We start from the raw sequence: 16,257 nt of genomic DNA, 5'->3' as shown, positions 1-16,257 counted from the left end.
TCCATTTTACAACTTTTAAAAATTGGCATTCCCAAAGCGTTTATTGGAAAGCTATTTACATAAGTACGGTATTAAGTCTTATCAAAATAAATTACTTCGTTTTCAAGCCTACATAAGCATCTCTAAATTACTTTTTAAATCATTTAAATCGGGCGTACTATTTGAAAGTTATCATAATATAAGTTTAATAATTCTCAAAATTAAATAGGCTATTTTATATTTTTTGTAAAGAGCCCGTGGGAAGCCGGGGCTGGTACCTAGTTTTAAATATAAATATATGTATCTTTTTAAGTTTTATATTGTCATTTCAGGGTCTGTCGAGTATGGGCGATGGCTGGTGATCTAGCGGTGGTAGCGCTGCTGGCGCTGGTCGCAACGGTCACCTCGCGCGCGCCTACCACCGACCCGCTACTGTTCGAGGCGGCTTTTCAAGGTAACACAGCATATCTTTTAAGATAACAGATTAAGATTAAAAGGAAAAAGCTTTTAATGCTAATAATGTTTTCTGTTATTTTAACACTCAAGTAGTTTTAAGGTATTTTATATTGGATGTAATACTCAAGCTTGTACCTGTAATTCTTCAAACTGAATGTGTATAAATTTTCAGTTCGATTACTTGTAGCTACATATCTTTATAAAGTAGTAATTTATGATAACTTTGCGCGATCCGGGTGATCAAATTTGTGTCTTAGGCCCTAAGTATATATGTGTTTTTATTATATTTTGTTTAAAGCAATCATTGTTTGATCAGACATATTATTGATAACCATCAATACACTTTTTCGTTTCTGATCTCCAACTGTGGTGATAGCCTCGTCCGCTCACAGAAGATCGGAGTAATATCACAGCAGTTTCGCAAGCCATAATCCTCCGTTCCTTTAAAAATAAATTGATAAGTCCTTTACCAATTATTATATAGTCCAGAGTTACAAAACATCTGGAAAAATACCTTTAAGAATCAATAGACCATAGATAGACTTATATAGTTGGACTCATACAGTTGGACCTTCTGCTAATGTGTCGTTTTAAAAAAAATCCTACTACGGGCATATTACAAATTTTATAACTATTTGAATTTGAATTAAGAGAAAAATATTTTCTTATTAGGCATATAAATATGATGATTAAGTTATAAATAAAAATATAAGGTATCAGTGATGTATAACATACCATTAAGAGCTTGAATCAGATTATCCTTTACTGAATAAATTTAATAATAGTTCATTCAGAGTTGATTTGTTCTACGTAGGTTTTATAACAGTCATTAAAATAAATCAAAAAGATTAATAATATCTTTATTGAATATAACGAGTCAACAAATAAATATATGGTAACACAGATATACAAGCAATATGAGTGTACAAAATCTTATAAAAACAAAATGAAACAGTTCTAAGAAAAAAATATATTTATTGAATAAAAGCATACCTCTAGTCGGTTTGAAGGGTAATGGGTTTCATTCATAGAGCCTGAGGGCATTCAATGTGAATTACAGGAAAATAACGATGACATATTTCGGTTTTCTTTTTTTAAATCTTTAAGTGTTACAATGATTCTGCTATTTTGAATTATTTAAATTAATATTTTTTTTTTCTGGCAATTTCTGTAACTTTTTTTTTATTACTGAAAGAAGGATGACGAGAAATTTTTAAATGGACGAGTATTTATTATGTAATTTATGGTTTTTAAAAATGAAAATAAATTGAAGATCCTAATTATTGTGCCACAACTGACAAAGACTAGTTTTTTTTTTGGTCATAGAAGTGTACAAATGTTAGTTTTAGTCCCTTAGACATGCTGAATGTTTAATAAATAACAACGATACATCACAATTAGACCGATATATTCCCACATTTATCCCGAGAATTATTCATTTCGTGTGTTCATGAATTATCCTCCGTCTGCGAACCTTAATTAGTTAGAACGTTAATAATAATTAATAAGGCAAATTATATGAACTGGCAACACTAATTGTAAGGTGTGTCTGATATTAACCTCGTTTGTCATCAAAGACAGGATTCAAAGAGGGGCTTGAATTATGTTTTTATTGCATATGTGGCAATTTGTATTTTTATTATGAATTTTGTATTGATGTTGACGAATTGTTTGATGGCTTGTCGAATTGTATTGTTGAAAGTATGAACATGTTTTTTTTTTAATGCTAAGGCTTCAATCGCATTGGAATCGTGAAATACTTTGCGAATGTCAACGTTTTTATTTGTTGGACGAATTATAATCTTGATTACTGTGTGGAGTGAGGGTGGTTTACTTTGAAATGTTTATTTTTATGCTTTGGCATTTGGCTTCATTCGCACTGGAATCGTGCAAAAAATATTTATTAGGTATATACCGCTGCAAAATATATTGATATCAATAATTTGTCATACGATTAAATATCCGAAACTATTACCATTTTTTAGTTACTACCACAGTTAGAACGATTGAGATATTTGTAAAAAATAAAATAATGATTTTAATTATTATTTTTTAATATAATATAGTGGTTATTTGAATTTTAAAATTGTAGATTCATTTCAAAACTGCAGCTAGACGCTAGTGGATTACATTGGTAAACATATTTTAATTACTGTTTAATTAAACCATTTCTTACATATATATATATTAGAAATGTTAATATTATTATTTGATAAATTTAATTTCGAAAAAAATATAACTTGTTCTTCAAGTATTCTTATTATTTTATACAGAATGCTTGTTATGAAATCTCAAAAGAAACTTAAGACCACTTAGACTTTGAAACATTTTATTATGAAATATTGAATGGCAAAATGGATAGATGAGAGTCGAAGCAAATTTAAGTTCGTGGCTCGAGGAGGTGTTGATTCTATGTTATATATATATATTAGTATTGCTAGCTGATGACCCGTGACTTTATTTGTTCCTTGATACATAAAAAGGGTTTTTGCATACTCAAGAAAACACCTGAACGAATACTTAGTTTTATTTGACTTATTTAGAACAATGACGACATAATGATGGAAATAGTCAAGGGATGTCGAACTTCGAATAACTGATAGTTTTTTAATATATAAAAAAAAAAAACACTTACATATAAGATCGGAAACGTCAAAAAATCAGCAAGTGAGCTCAAAACTAGACAAAATTCGATCAGTAGTCAAAATTGCATTAATTTATTTTTCTTTCATATATAACAAAGCTGAAATTTTACTTGCTTTGTATTTGTCCGAATAAAATTCCCTTGATAGACTAGGTAAATACAAACTCAACCCTTTTGACTTATGCCTTCACTTTGTCATCTAAAAAAAAAATAAATCAAAACAAACTAATTTCAAAATACCCTTTCTAATTACTTGTACGTGTTTTTAACGAGTGTGATATCACTTTATCTGTGGTATTTGAATGAACCGATTTTAATTGAGTCCCTCAAAGGAAGCGGCCGTTTAAACAAAAACTTTCCGTGCAAACATTGAATTTTTAAATCAAATGTAGGTTAAAAAACGTTCTCATATCACGTACCTGTATTTGATTTATATTGCAATGTTTTTCGTTTAGAAATTCATATTTCTGTATAACATTTTATAAAATGAATTTATTCTCGTTCAGAAACTTCAAACAGAGTATTAAGAAACGGCTTTAAGAAACGTCTGAAGGTTGACGCTTATTTTTAGAATTAAAATGAAAGACAGAAAATTAATTAACAGATAACAAGTATTAAACATCAATTGTTATATTATTATAGATATAAATTTTTTATTGTCCAGTAACATTTTCAAAAATTGTAGTCCTATTGCTTTAGTTGAAAATAGCTTGCATGGACACTTTATTTTTAAAATGGATTTAAAAATTTATCATAACACTATTATGTTGGAGTAGAAATGACATTGTGGTTCATATTTTCGTTAAACAAATAACAAAATTAAAAAAAAATGTAATTTCATCGAAAACTGGTAACAAAAAATTACAGTCGCCATCTTGTAGTATTATTTATCAATCGTATGCTCCTGATTTTTATTACGATTTCAGAACGTATATACGTCATTTAATGCCAATAATATTTTATATTAATGAGATCTAATATTTTCGCAAGTTTTATTCATTTAAATGAAACTAGTATTTTTCGGATGAACTACGCGTGATTTTATTTTTGTAAAAAACTACCTACTCCCGACGTTTCGGTTACTTTTCAGCAACCGTGATTACGGGCAGACGAGATGAGACGAGATTTACAAAAATAAAATCACGCGTAGTTCATCCGAAAAATACTAGTTTCATTTAAATATTTTATATTTCCATATTTAATATTAATATTTTTTTTACACGCTCGGTTACATGAAAAGTATCTTAGTTATATAAACATAGAATTGTTTTTCCAATGGTTATTATTACATTGGCTCTCTGTGTACTTTCTACAGAAGAGTCTCATTTTAATAAACAACAAGCGCGGCTGAAACCACGTGATAATCTTTCATATTACCACAACATAATCTCATTCGTTTTTTGTCTAAAAGGTCATGTACAAGATCTTTACTGATATTTTAAATTTCACGTGTTTTTTGATATAACAATGAAGTAATTTTTTCCCTATAATCAGGGTAATGTCTGTTTCAAGTATTTACAGATTCAAATAATTTTTGTATAACTTGAGGTCTTAACTGTTTTAAACTTCTTGTTGATATCCATTCGAAGGAATTTTTGTTTATTATACTTACATACAGGCTGTGCATTCAGTACTATTGAAAATATAGGTACATTAAAATTTCTAACTTGATCTGCTTACTATTTATTTCTAAGTATTTAATTAGGATAACGTAATAATTTTGTTTATTTAAATTAATACATTCAAAATTAAAAACATATGTTATTTCCTTACGAATAACCATTTATCATATTTGTCTAACATAAAAATCTGGCAATCGTACTATATAGACCGGTCAATGACCTTATGTTTATGCCAAAAAATTAAACAAAGGAACGAAATAATGTTTTTGTTATATAACAATTTGTATTCTTTCAGTGCGCTAAGACTAGACTATATCACCCTTACCACAAGATTGCAGATTCAAACTACCTTAAATACTACGTGGGTAGTTTGGTAATGCAAATTTTTAGTTCCTAAGGATACAGAATATCATAGAGTAGACCATAAAAAATGTTTGGTTTGAATTCTGTATATTCGGATTCGGTAGAGATAATATACAGGAGATATTTAACCTTTTTTAAATTATTATCGTCTCCACATTAGTTTTAATACATCAAATCTGCTTTTTGTTACATTGAAAATCAAATAAAAAAAAAATATTATTCGTTTTAAAAAGTTTTTTTTTATTAATTTTTACTATAATTATTGTCTTATGTGAATAAAAAATGAAAAAAAAAGTATAGCCCTAAAGAGTCAATGGTAAAAATTTTAAACACACCTATATATTTCTATGCAACTAGCTAAAAGCTAATTTATTCATAGTGATTTGAATCACTGAGCTTTTAAGGCTTGCATAATTTAAGCTGATTTATTCAAACAAATGTAAAATCTAGAGCTTGGTTTTAGTAATTTGACAAGCTGCATTCTGCTCTGATATATAGAACCTCTTTCATAGAAGATTTAAGGAGCAAAGAACTTTTTATACCCGCCACAATAACGACAAGCCTAAATTAGTTAACCTATATTTGTGATCTTCACTGTAAATTGATATATTCGGCCTCTTCTTTTTTCTTTTTAGATAGCTCAATAGTTAGGAAAAATTCTGCACACTGAAGCCAAATTTCTGAATTCTCTCAAAGTTCAAGCTAGGAATAACTTGCTTCCTCATATATTGAAAGCCTTAGAATCTTAGAAAATGTGGTTCCTCGATGTCAGTGTTGCAAGTTTTCAAAAAAAAAAAAAAACTTTTATCTGTTTTATTAAATTAACTTTTTATTTAATTCTCTTAATATTAAACTCATAAAGCCTTTGAAAAATTTTAGCTTTCTCAGACAGAATAAAGTTTCTTAATCAACTTTAAAACTATAACCGAAGTATGAGTGAACTACGACGATAAGGAAATTTATAATTTCTTAAACTCTAAACATTTTCTAAATATGTATATATATTAGACATTTCAACTTATTTATATCATAAAACGTATTTAAACTGCAAAGATGCGTTCACTTTTAATAATATATAAAATTAAAAAAAAAAATTCAAATAGAAATTCTAACATATATTTCTCGCTATTTAAATCAATGTAAACATAGCCTTATATTCGTATTCGGCCACTTAACTATTCACAAAGATTTATGTCAGAACAACAATGAAAACCGATAATAAATCAAGTCGACTGCCTTCAATTCAAACTCACTTTGACGCAATAATAGAAATGGGCATTAGTGTATGATATGGAAATCTTTCTTATTATTATTTATCATATAGCTATGTTAAACTTACTGTTATATATTCTAGAAATAAAATACCACTTACATAACAGTTGTATGTGTCATCTGAGTAAATTGAGTAAATTGAGTAAACAAATCTACTTCATTGCTTCATTAACATATATATCGGAGCGATTACTTTTTATTTACTTTATTAATAATATCGGATGGTTAAAAGGCCTTCCTCTGCAAGTGTTGTCGCAACAATGAGTGTTAGTTGCTGTAAATAGAGATGAGGGTACAGAATAAAAACAGTCTCTCTCGAGCAATTGCAGGTATCGGACCTCTTCGATGTAAGATTCGTCAAACCGTCTACGAGGTTACCTTCAGTAACGATGAAGTAGTAATAACTCCGAAATATATACAAGTAATTAAGTAATACAAATAATCAAGCTTTTTATTTTAGGTGATTCGATCCTGAAATTATTTTCACAGAAAAAGGCTCCTACAGATTAAAATACAATATCAACGATCTTACATAGATTTGGTAGTTTTTGTGTGACGAACACATATGGCAATACAGCTGAATCTAATCTTAAAAAAAAAGAAAATTTTCATGTTTACATTTCAATAAACATAACCTCATTTTAGTTTCCACAAATAACAAACACGGGAAACACACAAAAATTAATAAATTTTTCAAACCCAGCGATTATTTTCCGACCGGGAAACTTGTGAAAAATTAAAATTTTTATTCAGTATATATGAAAAATGTCTCAGTGACTTGATTTTACAGCTGGAATTTGATATCAAAGGAGAGTTTCGAATTAAAACGGACGTTTGGAGGCCGTTCTGGTTATTTCGTTGGCTTTATATATAATACAACTAAATAAATATTTTATCTGTACAAAAAACATTTTACAAATGTTAATAATATATCTATTTTAACACATGTAAAACTTTTTAAGTTAAAATTTGGTTTATGTTAATTGACTAAGATTTTTCCTGTTATATTTATTTTTGTGCTTCTTTGGAAACTTATTTTTTTGTAGGAACATTATTTTCTGTGTTGCTATTTATATCGTTTTCCCAGAAACGAAGTAACAACAAAATAAAATTATTTCGTGTCTGATTAATTGGAACAACGTATCGTAACTCTGTTTCTTCTGAAATATAATAAATAAAATCAATCAATGACTACGTTTTGTTTTGCTTTATTTTATACTCGCTGACTATTGACTATATCCGCCATGTTTGACAAATTTATTCCATGTGCCAGAAAATAGAAACATTATATCAAATAAAGATATTCCATATTTTTTTTTCATTTTTTTTCCAGTGTATCAAAAATAAAATGTATAATACTTTATAGTAATCCATGCATTACTTCTGTCGTTATGTTGGCAACACTGGAGACTTTAATATTTTATTTATATATAGTACAAGTGTTACTAAAGATCTCTTCAGTCCCAACAGCGTCCGTAGTACCAAACAGCTTTCTAATTTGAATATCTGAAATGGCTTTGTACAGTCAGCAAACAAAGTGAATCGTATTCAGGACGACTGAGGGTTATTTGCTGTCCGTACTTGCTCGTCCACAATTCATTTTGTTGCCATCTTCGGTCATAAATATTAATAAATATTAAATGTATTTATTAAATACGAATTCGATTCTACGTAATGTAATTCAATATTTTACATTATGGTCTTATTTCGTACAGTTCATTGTTTTTGTTGGTAAATGTGATAATAATTATTATTTAATATATTTTATCACCGAACTGTAAACGCTCGGCCATATTTGTTTCAAGCGCAATAATAGAATAGAAATGTCAATATGTTTGACATTTAGTGACAAATGACAATTGACATATTAAGGAATAGTCATTCTCCTATGTTTGCATTTAATTGAATTTGTGTTGTTTTAGATCTACCAACATATGTAGTTCCTAATTGTGACTTCAGTCGAGACTGTTCAATTTTATTTCATTCAAAAGTCAATCCCGGATCGTATTTTCTCCATTCTACTCGACACTGGCAGAATATACTGTGCACGTCTTTGCACGGATGAAAGCCACATTATAAAAAAAAGGCATAGTCATGAATTGACGTATTATATGTGTGTGTTAAAGTCGTGGTAGTGTGTGTGTTGTTTATTAAAAAAAATATTATATAAAAATATATGTCTAATGCATTTTATATAAAGCTATTTTATGACTTCGTTCGTGTCAATTCCAGAATTAAAAATGTATAACTGACATTTGTAACTGAGTTCCGCCTTAGAAGCCGTGGTTAACCAGATTTTGGGTTTTATAAAGTTAATTTTTTTTCGACAGAACGGGATGAAAGGTATCCTATATCAGTTTCCTGGTTTTAATCTACCTTCCGACAAATTTTCAGCCAAATCGGTGCAGCCGTTCTTGAGTAAATAGTGTAACAAACACGTCTTTCACTAATATATTTAGGTGATTCTTTAAACCTTGAGTTTAGTTAATAAAGTGCATCCACGTGAAATTTGATTAATCATCAAATAAGCTCAAAGATGTTATTGTTCCACTTATACTTTTTCAAATAATAATCTTATACGTGCGTACATTTTTTTTTGTCTATGTTATAAATTACTGATTAGCGAATTTAAATTATGTTAATCAGTAAAAAGCACGCATTTCTGATATAATTTAAAAATTCCCTTTGAAATTGGAAACAACGTAAGGAAAGAATTAACTAACTTTGAAATCTCAGTGAACTGTATACAAACTACCTAAGTATTTAAATTCCAACTTTAAATCTGGATTATTCTGTTGAATCTCCTGAAGCTGTTGGCGGCCATTTTGTTTGTAGGCGATTGTCAATAATTATTAATTGTAACTGATACATGTGAAAATAACAAAGAGATACACAGTATTTATTGGTCAATAGTATGTTTATGTCATGAAAAATATAATAAGAATTATAAATAATTAAATTCTAGGTTTTTTTTTTAATAAAATAGTTTGAAAATGTTTCATATCTTCGTGTTAAACAAATCGTGTGCTCAGTTAGACGGGAAATGTACTTAAACGATGCGCTCATTTCAATTGGATAGAGTCACTTGTATGGAAAATGTATGAGGAAATATGAATATTTTAATAGGAAATCTTTATAGTAATAATATGTTAACAGGTTTAATATCTATTTTAATTTAAAGTCATTATGATAAACGATACAATAACAGGTTTGTGTGCCCTATTAAATATATTTTTTATTTATTATTATTTCTAATTAAACGTGTAAATGTTAAATTTGTAATAAAAATAATAATATGCGTTTTAATAAAAAAGAAAAAGGTACGATGAAAATTATATACAATAAAAAAAAGTACGACTTTTTTATATCTGTTGTATGTATATAATATTGACAAGTGACATGTAGTTTTTGACAGCAGTTGTCAGTGCTGAATAAGTTTTGTCATATGACTATAAAATATTAATTTATTTTACTCTGTGAAGTAATATGCTAAAAGTGTCTTGAATACTCTTACAATCTTGTATATATACAACTAATTCTCGCATTTAATGTCGGAACGACGTCTTTGCATTAAGTTTATATCTAATATTTTCCTGTTAAAATATTATTGTAAATTAAAATCATATCTTTGTTTAAACTTCGTATTAAATCCAATTTTAGTATATTTTTCACATTTCTATAAACTTTATTTACTTATTTGTACTTTGAGTATTAATTAATAACTTTGAATTAAAACGATGTTATTAAAAATGGCTTGAGATGAAACAAAATTAATTGTGGAAGCCAAATAGATCCACCGCCTCCGTGTTATGAACAAATACTGGAAAATTTTATGAATTCTTAAATTCTCGTTTTCTGAAGACGAGACAAATTGGTTGCTGCTATTTATAATATTAAGTATAAGAATTTTTACAACTGGGACTTTATATGGGCTTAGAACGAAAATAACTAATTTCTTAGAATGCAAATGGAAATTTTATTTATATGAAGCTGACTTATACACAAATATCCATAGAAAAGGAATAAAAAAAATCTAATGTTTCGCTAAAGATCCGCCATTTTTATTTCATTAATATAAAAAAAGGTTTCATAGCACACGGTTCGTTAAAAAATTGAAATTTTTAATTGTAATACGGTATTATTAGGAATGACAATAAAGGCTAAGTGTTACGTACGCGCAACATATTAAAAAATAAATGAACATCGTTGTATGGATGAGATATCATGACGTGACGTCGCTGACTCCGCGGAACGAGACCAAGCCGTGTGAACCAGAAGATCCCTGACACCACACAAGCTATGGAATGGCATTGCTATCCTGACATCGGGGCAATCATGTAGTCTTAGGCATAGGATATAAGTTTTAATATGTAATTCCTATTATATATATACATATAAGTATGTTACGTAGTTTTCCTGGTTGCCACCATATGTAATTTACCTAAGTGTAAGTAAATAAAGGCTAATGTTCACCATCAAAATAATTAAAATATATTTTATTCAACTTCAAAGCTCACGTTAAGTGTCCTTTGTTGGCTTGTTCTTTTATAAGAACTGATTTCCTCTTTAACTTTTTCAAAGCAATTTCACTTTGATGTATTTCAAATTATAGTTTATTTTGGACAAATGAAAGAATTTATTAGATTTAATTGACTTGTTCTATATATATAGTAGTATGAAGAGAGCCTAATGACGTCATTCAAATTATGAAGAAATTTGAAATAGTAATGAATTGTTATCACGTATAGACTAAATTAAATGCAGTATATCTTATAAAAAAATATAATATATTTTATCTGTAATGTGCAGCACGTCCAATATATTGAATTATCTAAGTTTGTATGTGTAGATTCTATAAATAAATAATAAGTATATCGGGCGAGTATCTATGATTAACCGAAAATCAACCGCGTATAACCGAACCGAACCGAATAACCGAACCGTATCTAGACACCGATAACCTTGTTAGCTCTCGTTAAGGTTTGTGCATTAATAATTAACGCTCACCGAATCCCATATAATTTACTTAACCGACGAAAACAAAAATGTTTCAGTATAAATAGGATTTGGAGAGATTAATTTATTTTGTTTTATAAATAAAAATGTTATTCGATACTAATAATAGATTTTTTATATAACAACTGGAAACTCCCATGTTTTTGATAGAAAATAATCGTATTAAATAAATAAATTGAATCGAGTATTTTCAGACGGATAAAAAAAAATATCTTTATAAACTATACCTCCAATGACATAACAGAAAGAATAAAAAAAAAATATTAATTAGGTATCAGGTTGGAAAAAGGTGAGAAAGTTGTGACACTGAAGTCGCCAAGTATTGGTTCTGAAGGCTGTTTTACTCAAAGAAATGTTTCTCTGGCAGCTTCAAAGAATATAATTAAGAAAAGTTATTCTCCGTGCTGTGAAACTCGTTGTATACTCTTGAAGTAAATCATGCTGTAACAAAATGAAGAATGTTTAGTAAACAGAGATTTATTACCAAAACTATTCATATAATTATATATTCTGATTAATATTTTTGTAAGAAATTATAAGTAGGAAATACTATTTTATTCTATAAATATCTCTCTTATCTAGGCGCCTTGCTAAACTATGTTTTGTATATGTAGATTAAAAAAATAATTCAAATATATATTATAAATAACAGAGAAAATTGGGAAATGGAAATTTTAAAATTATTTCTGTTGTCCTTAAAATCGACATTTGAAGATAATAGTGAAAAAATACTTTCTAAAGGGTTTATATATAAATAAGCTATGAAGTTAGCTTAATTAAACATCTTTACATATAACATTTTCAAAGAATATTTTTATTTCATATATTTTACGAGATTGTTAGTAGAAAAAACAGTCCCTATAATTGATTTATTTGAATAGGAAAATCAATTTAAATATATTGTATATAAAATATTACAAGGTTGAAGTTATATATATATATATAGTATATATACATATAATACTATTAAGTTAGTGTCGTGCATATATATGTTGGGTGTAATATACAGGAAGCCGTCACTCATGCCGGATAAGATCTGACGAAGGTCGCATATGAATGTTGTCATGTAAGGGACTAATTATTAAGATATCAAGGATGAGACCTATTAACAACCTGCTGGAATTATACATCAGAATATTTTAAACATGCCAGTTGCAAGGCTTCATCATAAAATACAAATGGCACATGGTTAAACAAAGCCCTTACGAACGGGGAACTAAAGCTACAAGTACATTTGATATATTTAAGCCTATTTCCGTATGAAATGGGAAAAATCTATTCGACTTAAATGTAATGAGGTCGGATAAAAGAGTTTGTATTACTATTATACGAAATAAAACAACAAACTTGCCAGCTTTATTCCTTGTTTCACACAAATACGTAAGGATTCTTACGCATAATCTGCCTATTCATTTCATGTTTGAGCTTTTTATTTGTTATAAATTGGTTTATTTAATTTTATTATGATAAAGTTAAATGAGTCTCTGCTAGTATGAGCACCACGTGTTCCGCATTAATCAACGAAGCTCAAAATGTTATTACGGAATAATAGGAGCGCGTTTTACAAGTTCCTAGATGAAGCAAAAAAAAAAATAAATTAATAGATTCAGGTGAAACCTATTTACATAACACTAAATAAAGTAGAATTTTTAGTTATTAAATGTATGAAAAAAGGTTTTATAACTCCAATTAGTGAAATAACAATAAATCGAATATAAAATCCCACTTTTTTTTTTTCGATAAAATAGTTTTTTTTTATGTCTGTATTATTCTTATTTGTAATCAGAATGTTTTTAAAAATTATAACATGCTTTGATTCTCATAGATATTACAGAATAACGGCTGAATGACTTTAAATTTTTATCGGCATGAGCGTATACTGTCACATTAAAATCACATCCCTCATCGAGCGTACGACAGCCACGAGTTTTTTTTTTTAATACTCGGATGCATAATATATTTTTCACAAAATATAATATAAAATATTAAGAAATAATTAATTATCATAAATTTCAATACCCATGAAACAAATTATACAAGTAATTTTAAATATAGAACATTTAATTCGTAGGTTTTTTTTTTTTTCTTTAATATTGATATATATAATTATATTTTCGAATTTAGAATACAATATACATAGACAGTATTAAAATAAAATACTGTATTCTTTAATTTCATTTTTACATGAATTTCAACTAACGAGACTACTTTAAGTCTTATGAATCACCGCTTCAGTCTGTGACTTGAGTCCGTGTTACCAAAATTTGGAATAAAAATATACGAGAAAAAAATATCCATCAATCTCGCATCACGTGGCTCAAGTTGCTTTAAAAATTACAGGCAGTATTACATACATGATACCCTAATATAAAACAAAGTTATAATATTTATATCGTTTTCAAATAAGCGAAAGTTATTTGGGATGTGATTTTTTTTTATGTATAGGTAAAAGAGTATTTTTCATACCTCATTAAGGTATAACTCAAGTATAAAATCTATTTAGAAGCTGTTAAAACAAACTCGTAATCGTAAGTATTAATAAAAAAAAAAATCACTATTGACATTTTAACACAACATGTGTCAAAGTTTTGTTTCTTTGAAAGAATAAAATTAATTGTGTTATTCTTTCTATCTTATTATTAAGACTAGCTTTAGGTTATTTATGTATTTATTCTCTACTCATTGAAAATAACCTGCACCTATCCAGTGGAAGATTTACACTGAACGTACATAAAAGAAATGGTTAAAAAAATACAAAAAAATAATAATTTAAACCTAAGTTACATAATGAAACTAGTTTACGATATAACTTCGTTTATTTTGTCCTATATATTATGCGAAGTTTCCATTACATTACGGTTATCGTGATCAAAGGCAAGATAATGTAACTGTCTGTCATTTAATCTTGCCGTTTGTCACCTAGCGCTAACAATTTCATAGTTTTCCCGCGTATTGTGTTGAAGGCACGCAGAATAAGCTAAAATAAATTATCAAATATTTTCACGTGACTGAAAACAAAGAAAATATATAGAATATTAATATATTAAGGAACTTGCTCGTATTATAAGTTTTCAATTAAGCGATGCTATTCGTGAATATTTCTCAGAAGTTTCGCAAATAATTGTTGAATCGATGTAAATTAAATTAAAAGTCGTGGTGGCCTGGAGGTTAAAGGCCCGCCTCTCATACGTGAGGGCGCGGGTTCGAAACCTGGCAAGTACTAATGTGATGTTTCTAAATCATATGTACTTTCTAAGAGTATTTAGACACCACTGACGGACGGTGAAGGAAAACATTGTGAGGAAACCTGGTCTTATAATTTCAAATTATAAGATTGAAATCGCCAACCCGTCTTGAGCAAGCGTGGTGATTAATGCTCTAACCTTCTCCATGTGAGAAGAGGCCTTTGCTCAGCAGTGGGCTCCTATAGGCTGATGATGATGATGATGATGATGAAGATGATGAAATTAAATTAAAATTATGTAACACATCAAATATCTTAGGTTAAAATTAAACTTATATAAATTAAATTTTTTCATAACTCTATCAGTCCTGTGTTTGTTTGCTGGTAATGTTTATTTTCTAAACAACATACTAATTCAAATAGTGTTTATTTTGCCTTAACTGTGTTTTATAAATACATATATGTACCTAGACCTAGTAATTCTTTGGCGCCGCGCCGATATGTCGAACAAAATCGACGATCTCATTTAAGTTTTTTCTTTGCTACTCTCGTAACTACGATTATTACATTCGTTACTTCATTTTTCTTATGTAATATCTAATAAATACTTTATTGTTCTTCGATAGAAAATAATAAATTCAATTACGTATCATTTAATCCGCTGTAACCATTTCTTTTGGGAATTTGCTATTTTTTCCTTATAAAAACTTATATCTAGTATACATTTATTCACCTTATCTTTGATATTTTTGTAATTCGTGTAAAAGTCAAAAGATATATAATAAATTGTGAATTATAATTATGATAAAGTTATATTTTAGTAAAATAGCGTATTTTCTTGTTAAGATTCCAGCCATATAAAGAAAAAATACTTTTATGATGTGGTAAAGAAAATTCTCGTAACTTTTGAAATTCATTCAAGTTTAACGTGAAAATTTAAAAAGGTCCTTTAATAGGTTTTCACCTAAATTATAACTCAAAGAGTACATTATCATGTTTCACTATTCAAAAACTTCAGGCTTGGAGTTCATTATTCAGTACAAATCAATAGAACTGACGTCAAAAAGTTTTTAGCTGTACCAACAGACAAACAATATTAATTATATATATCTATAAAGGAAGAAGACAGTGTGAAAGTGTGATTTAAACATTTTTACATTCAACAATATATAATAATAGAAAAATATATGTGATTTTGTTCGCAGTGACTGGAATAGTTTTTAAACATTCGCATCAAAGGCAAGGGTTTATATTTATAATGCATTTGGCGTTTTTTTTTAAACCGCTGTGGCAAAGGCTTACCACATAGGGTCATTTTATTGAGCTTTTTCTGTCCAGTATAAACAACGATCGGACCAGATGCTCAAAGTAACATCGAGGAATGAAAATCTACACTAATATTATAAGGATGAAAAATTAGTGTGACTGTATGTTTATAACGAATAAACTCGTAAACTGCGGTGCTGATTTCAAAATTCATTCGATTTGAGTAACATAGGCTTTATTTATTGATAGAAAGGATTATGTGGTACTTCGTTATATATATATATATATATATATATATATAACCACGAAAAATATGTACAGCCGTGCGAAGCCGGGACTAGAAGCTATTATATACATATATATAAATACTTATATGTCTATATTCTTATAACCCTTAAATACCATATAAATATCTACTCATGAATAATAATAATTACTTAAAAATACACATATTA

General features: G+C 28.2%; 1 protein-coding gene across 1 annotated transcript in view; it reads left to right on the top strand.

The window, feature by feature from the left end:
• The window catches only part of LOC116773441 (pikachurin), a 96,776-nt gene that overhangs the window by 40,783 nt on the left and 39,736 nt on the right, over positions 1-16,257 (top strand). Inside the window, exon 2 of the mRNA XM_032665871.2 lies at positions 312-433. Coding sequence (XP_032521762.2) covers positions 331-433 — 103 coding nt within the window. The 5' untranslated portion in view covers positions 312-330. The remainder of the gene's footprint in view (positions 1-311; positions 434-16,257) is intronic.

Source organism: Danaus plexippus, assembly GCF_018135715.1.
Source record: "Danaus plexippus chromosome 22 unlocalized genomic scaffold, MEX_DaPlex mxdp_33, whole genome shotgun sequence".
NCBI classification, from domain to species: Eukaryota; Metazoa; Arthropoda; class Insecta; order Lepidoptera; family Nymphalidae; genus Danaus; species Danaus plexippus.
This window is presented reverse-complemented; position numbering and strand designations above follow the sequence as displayed.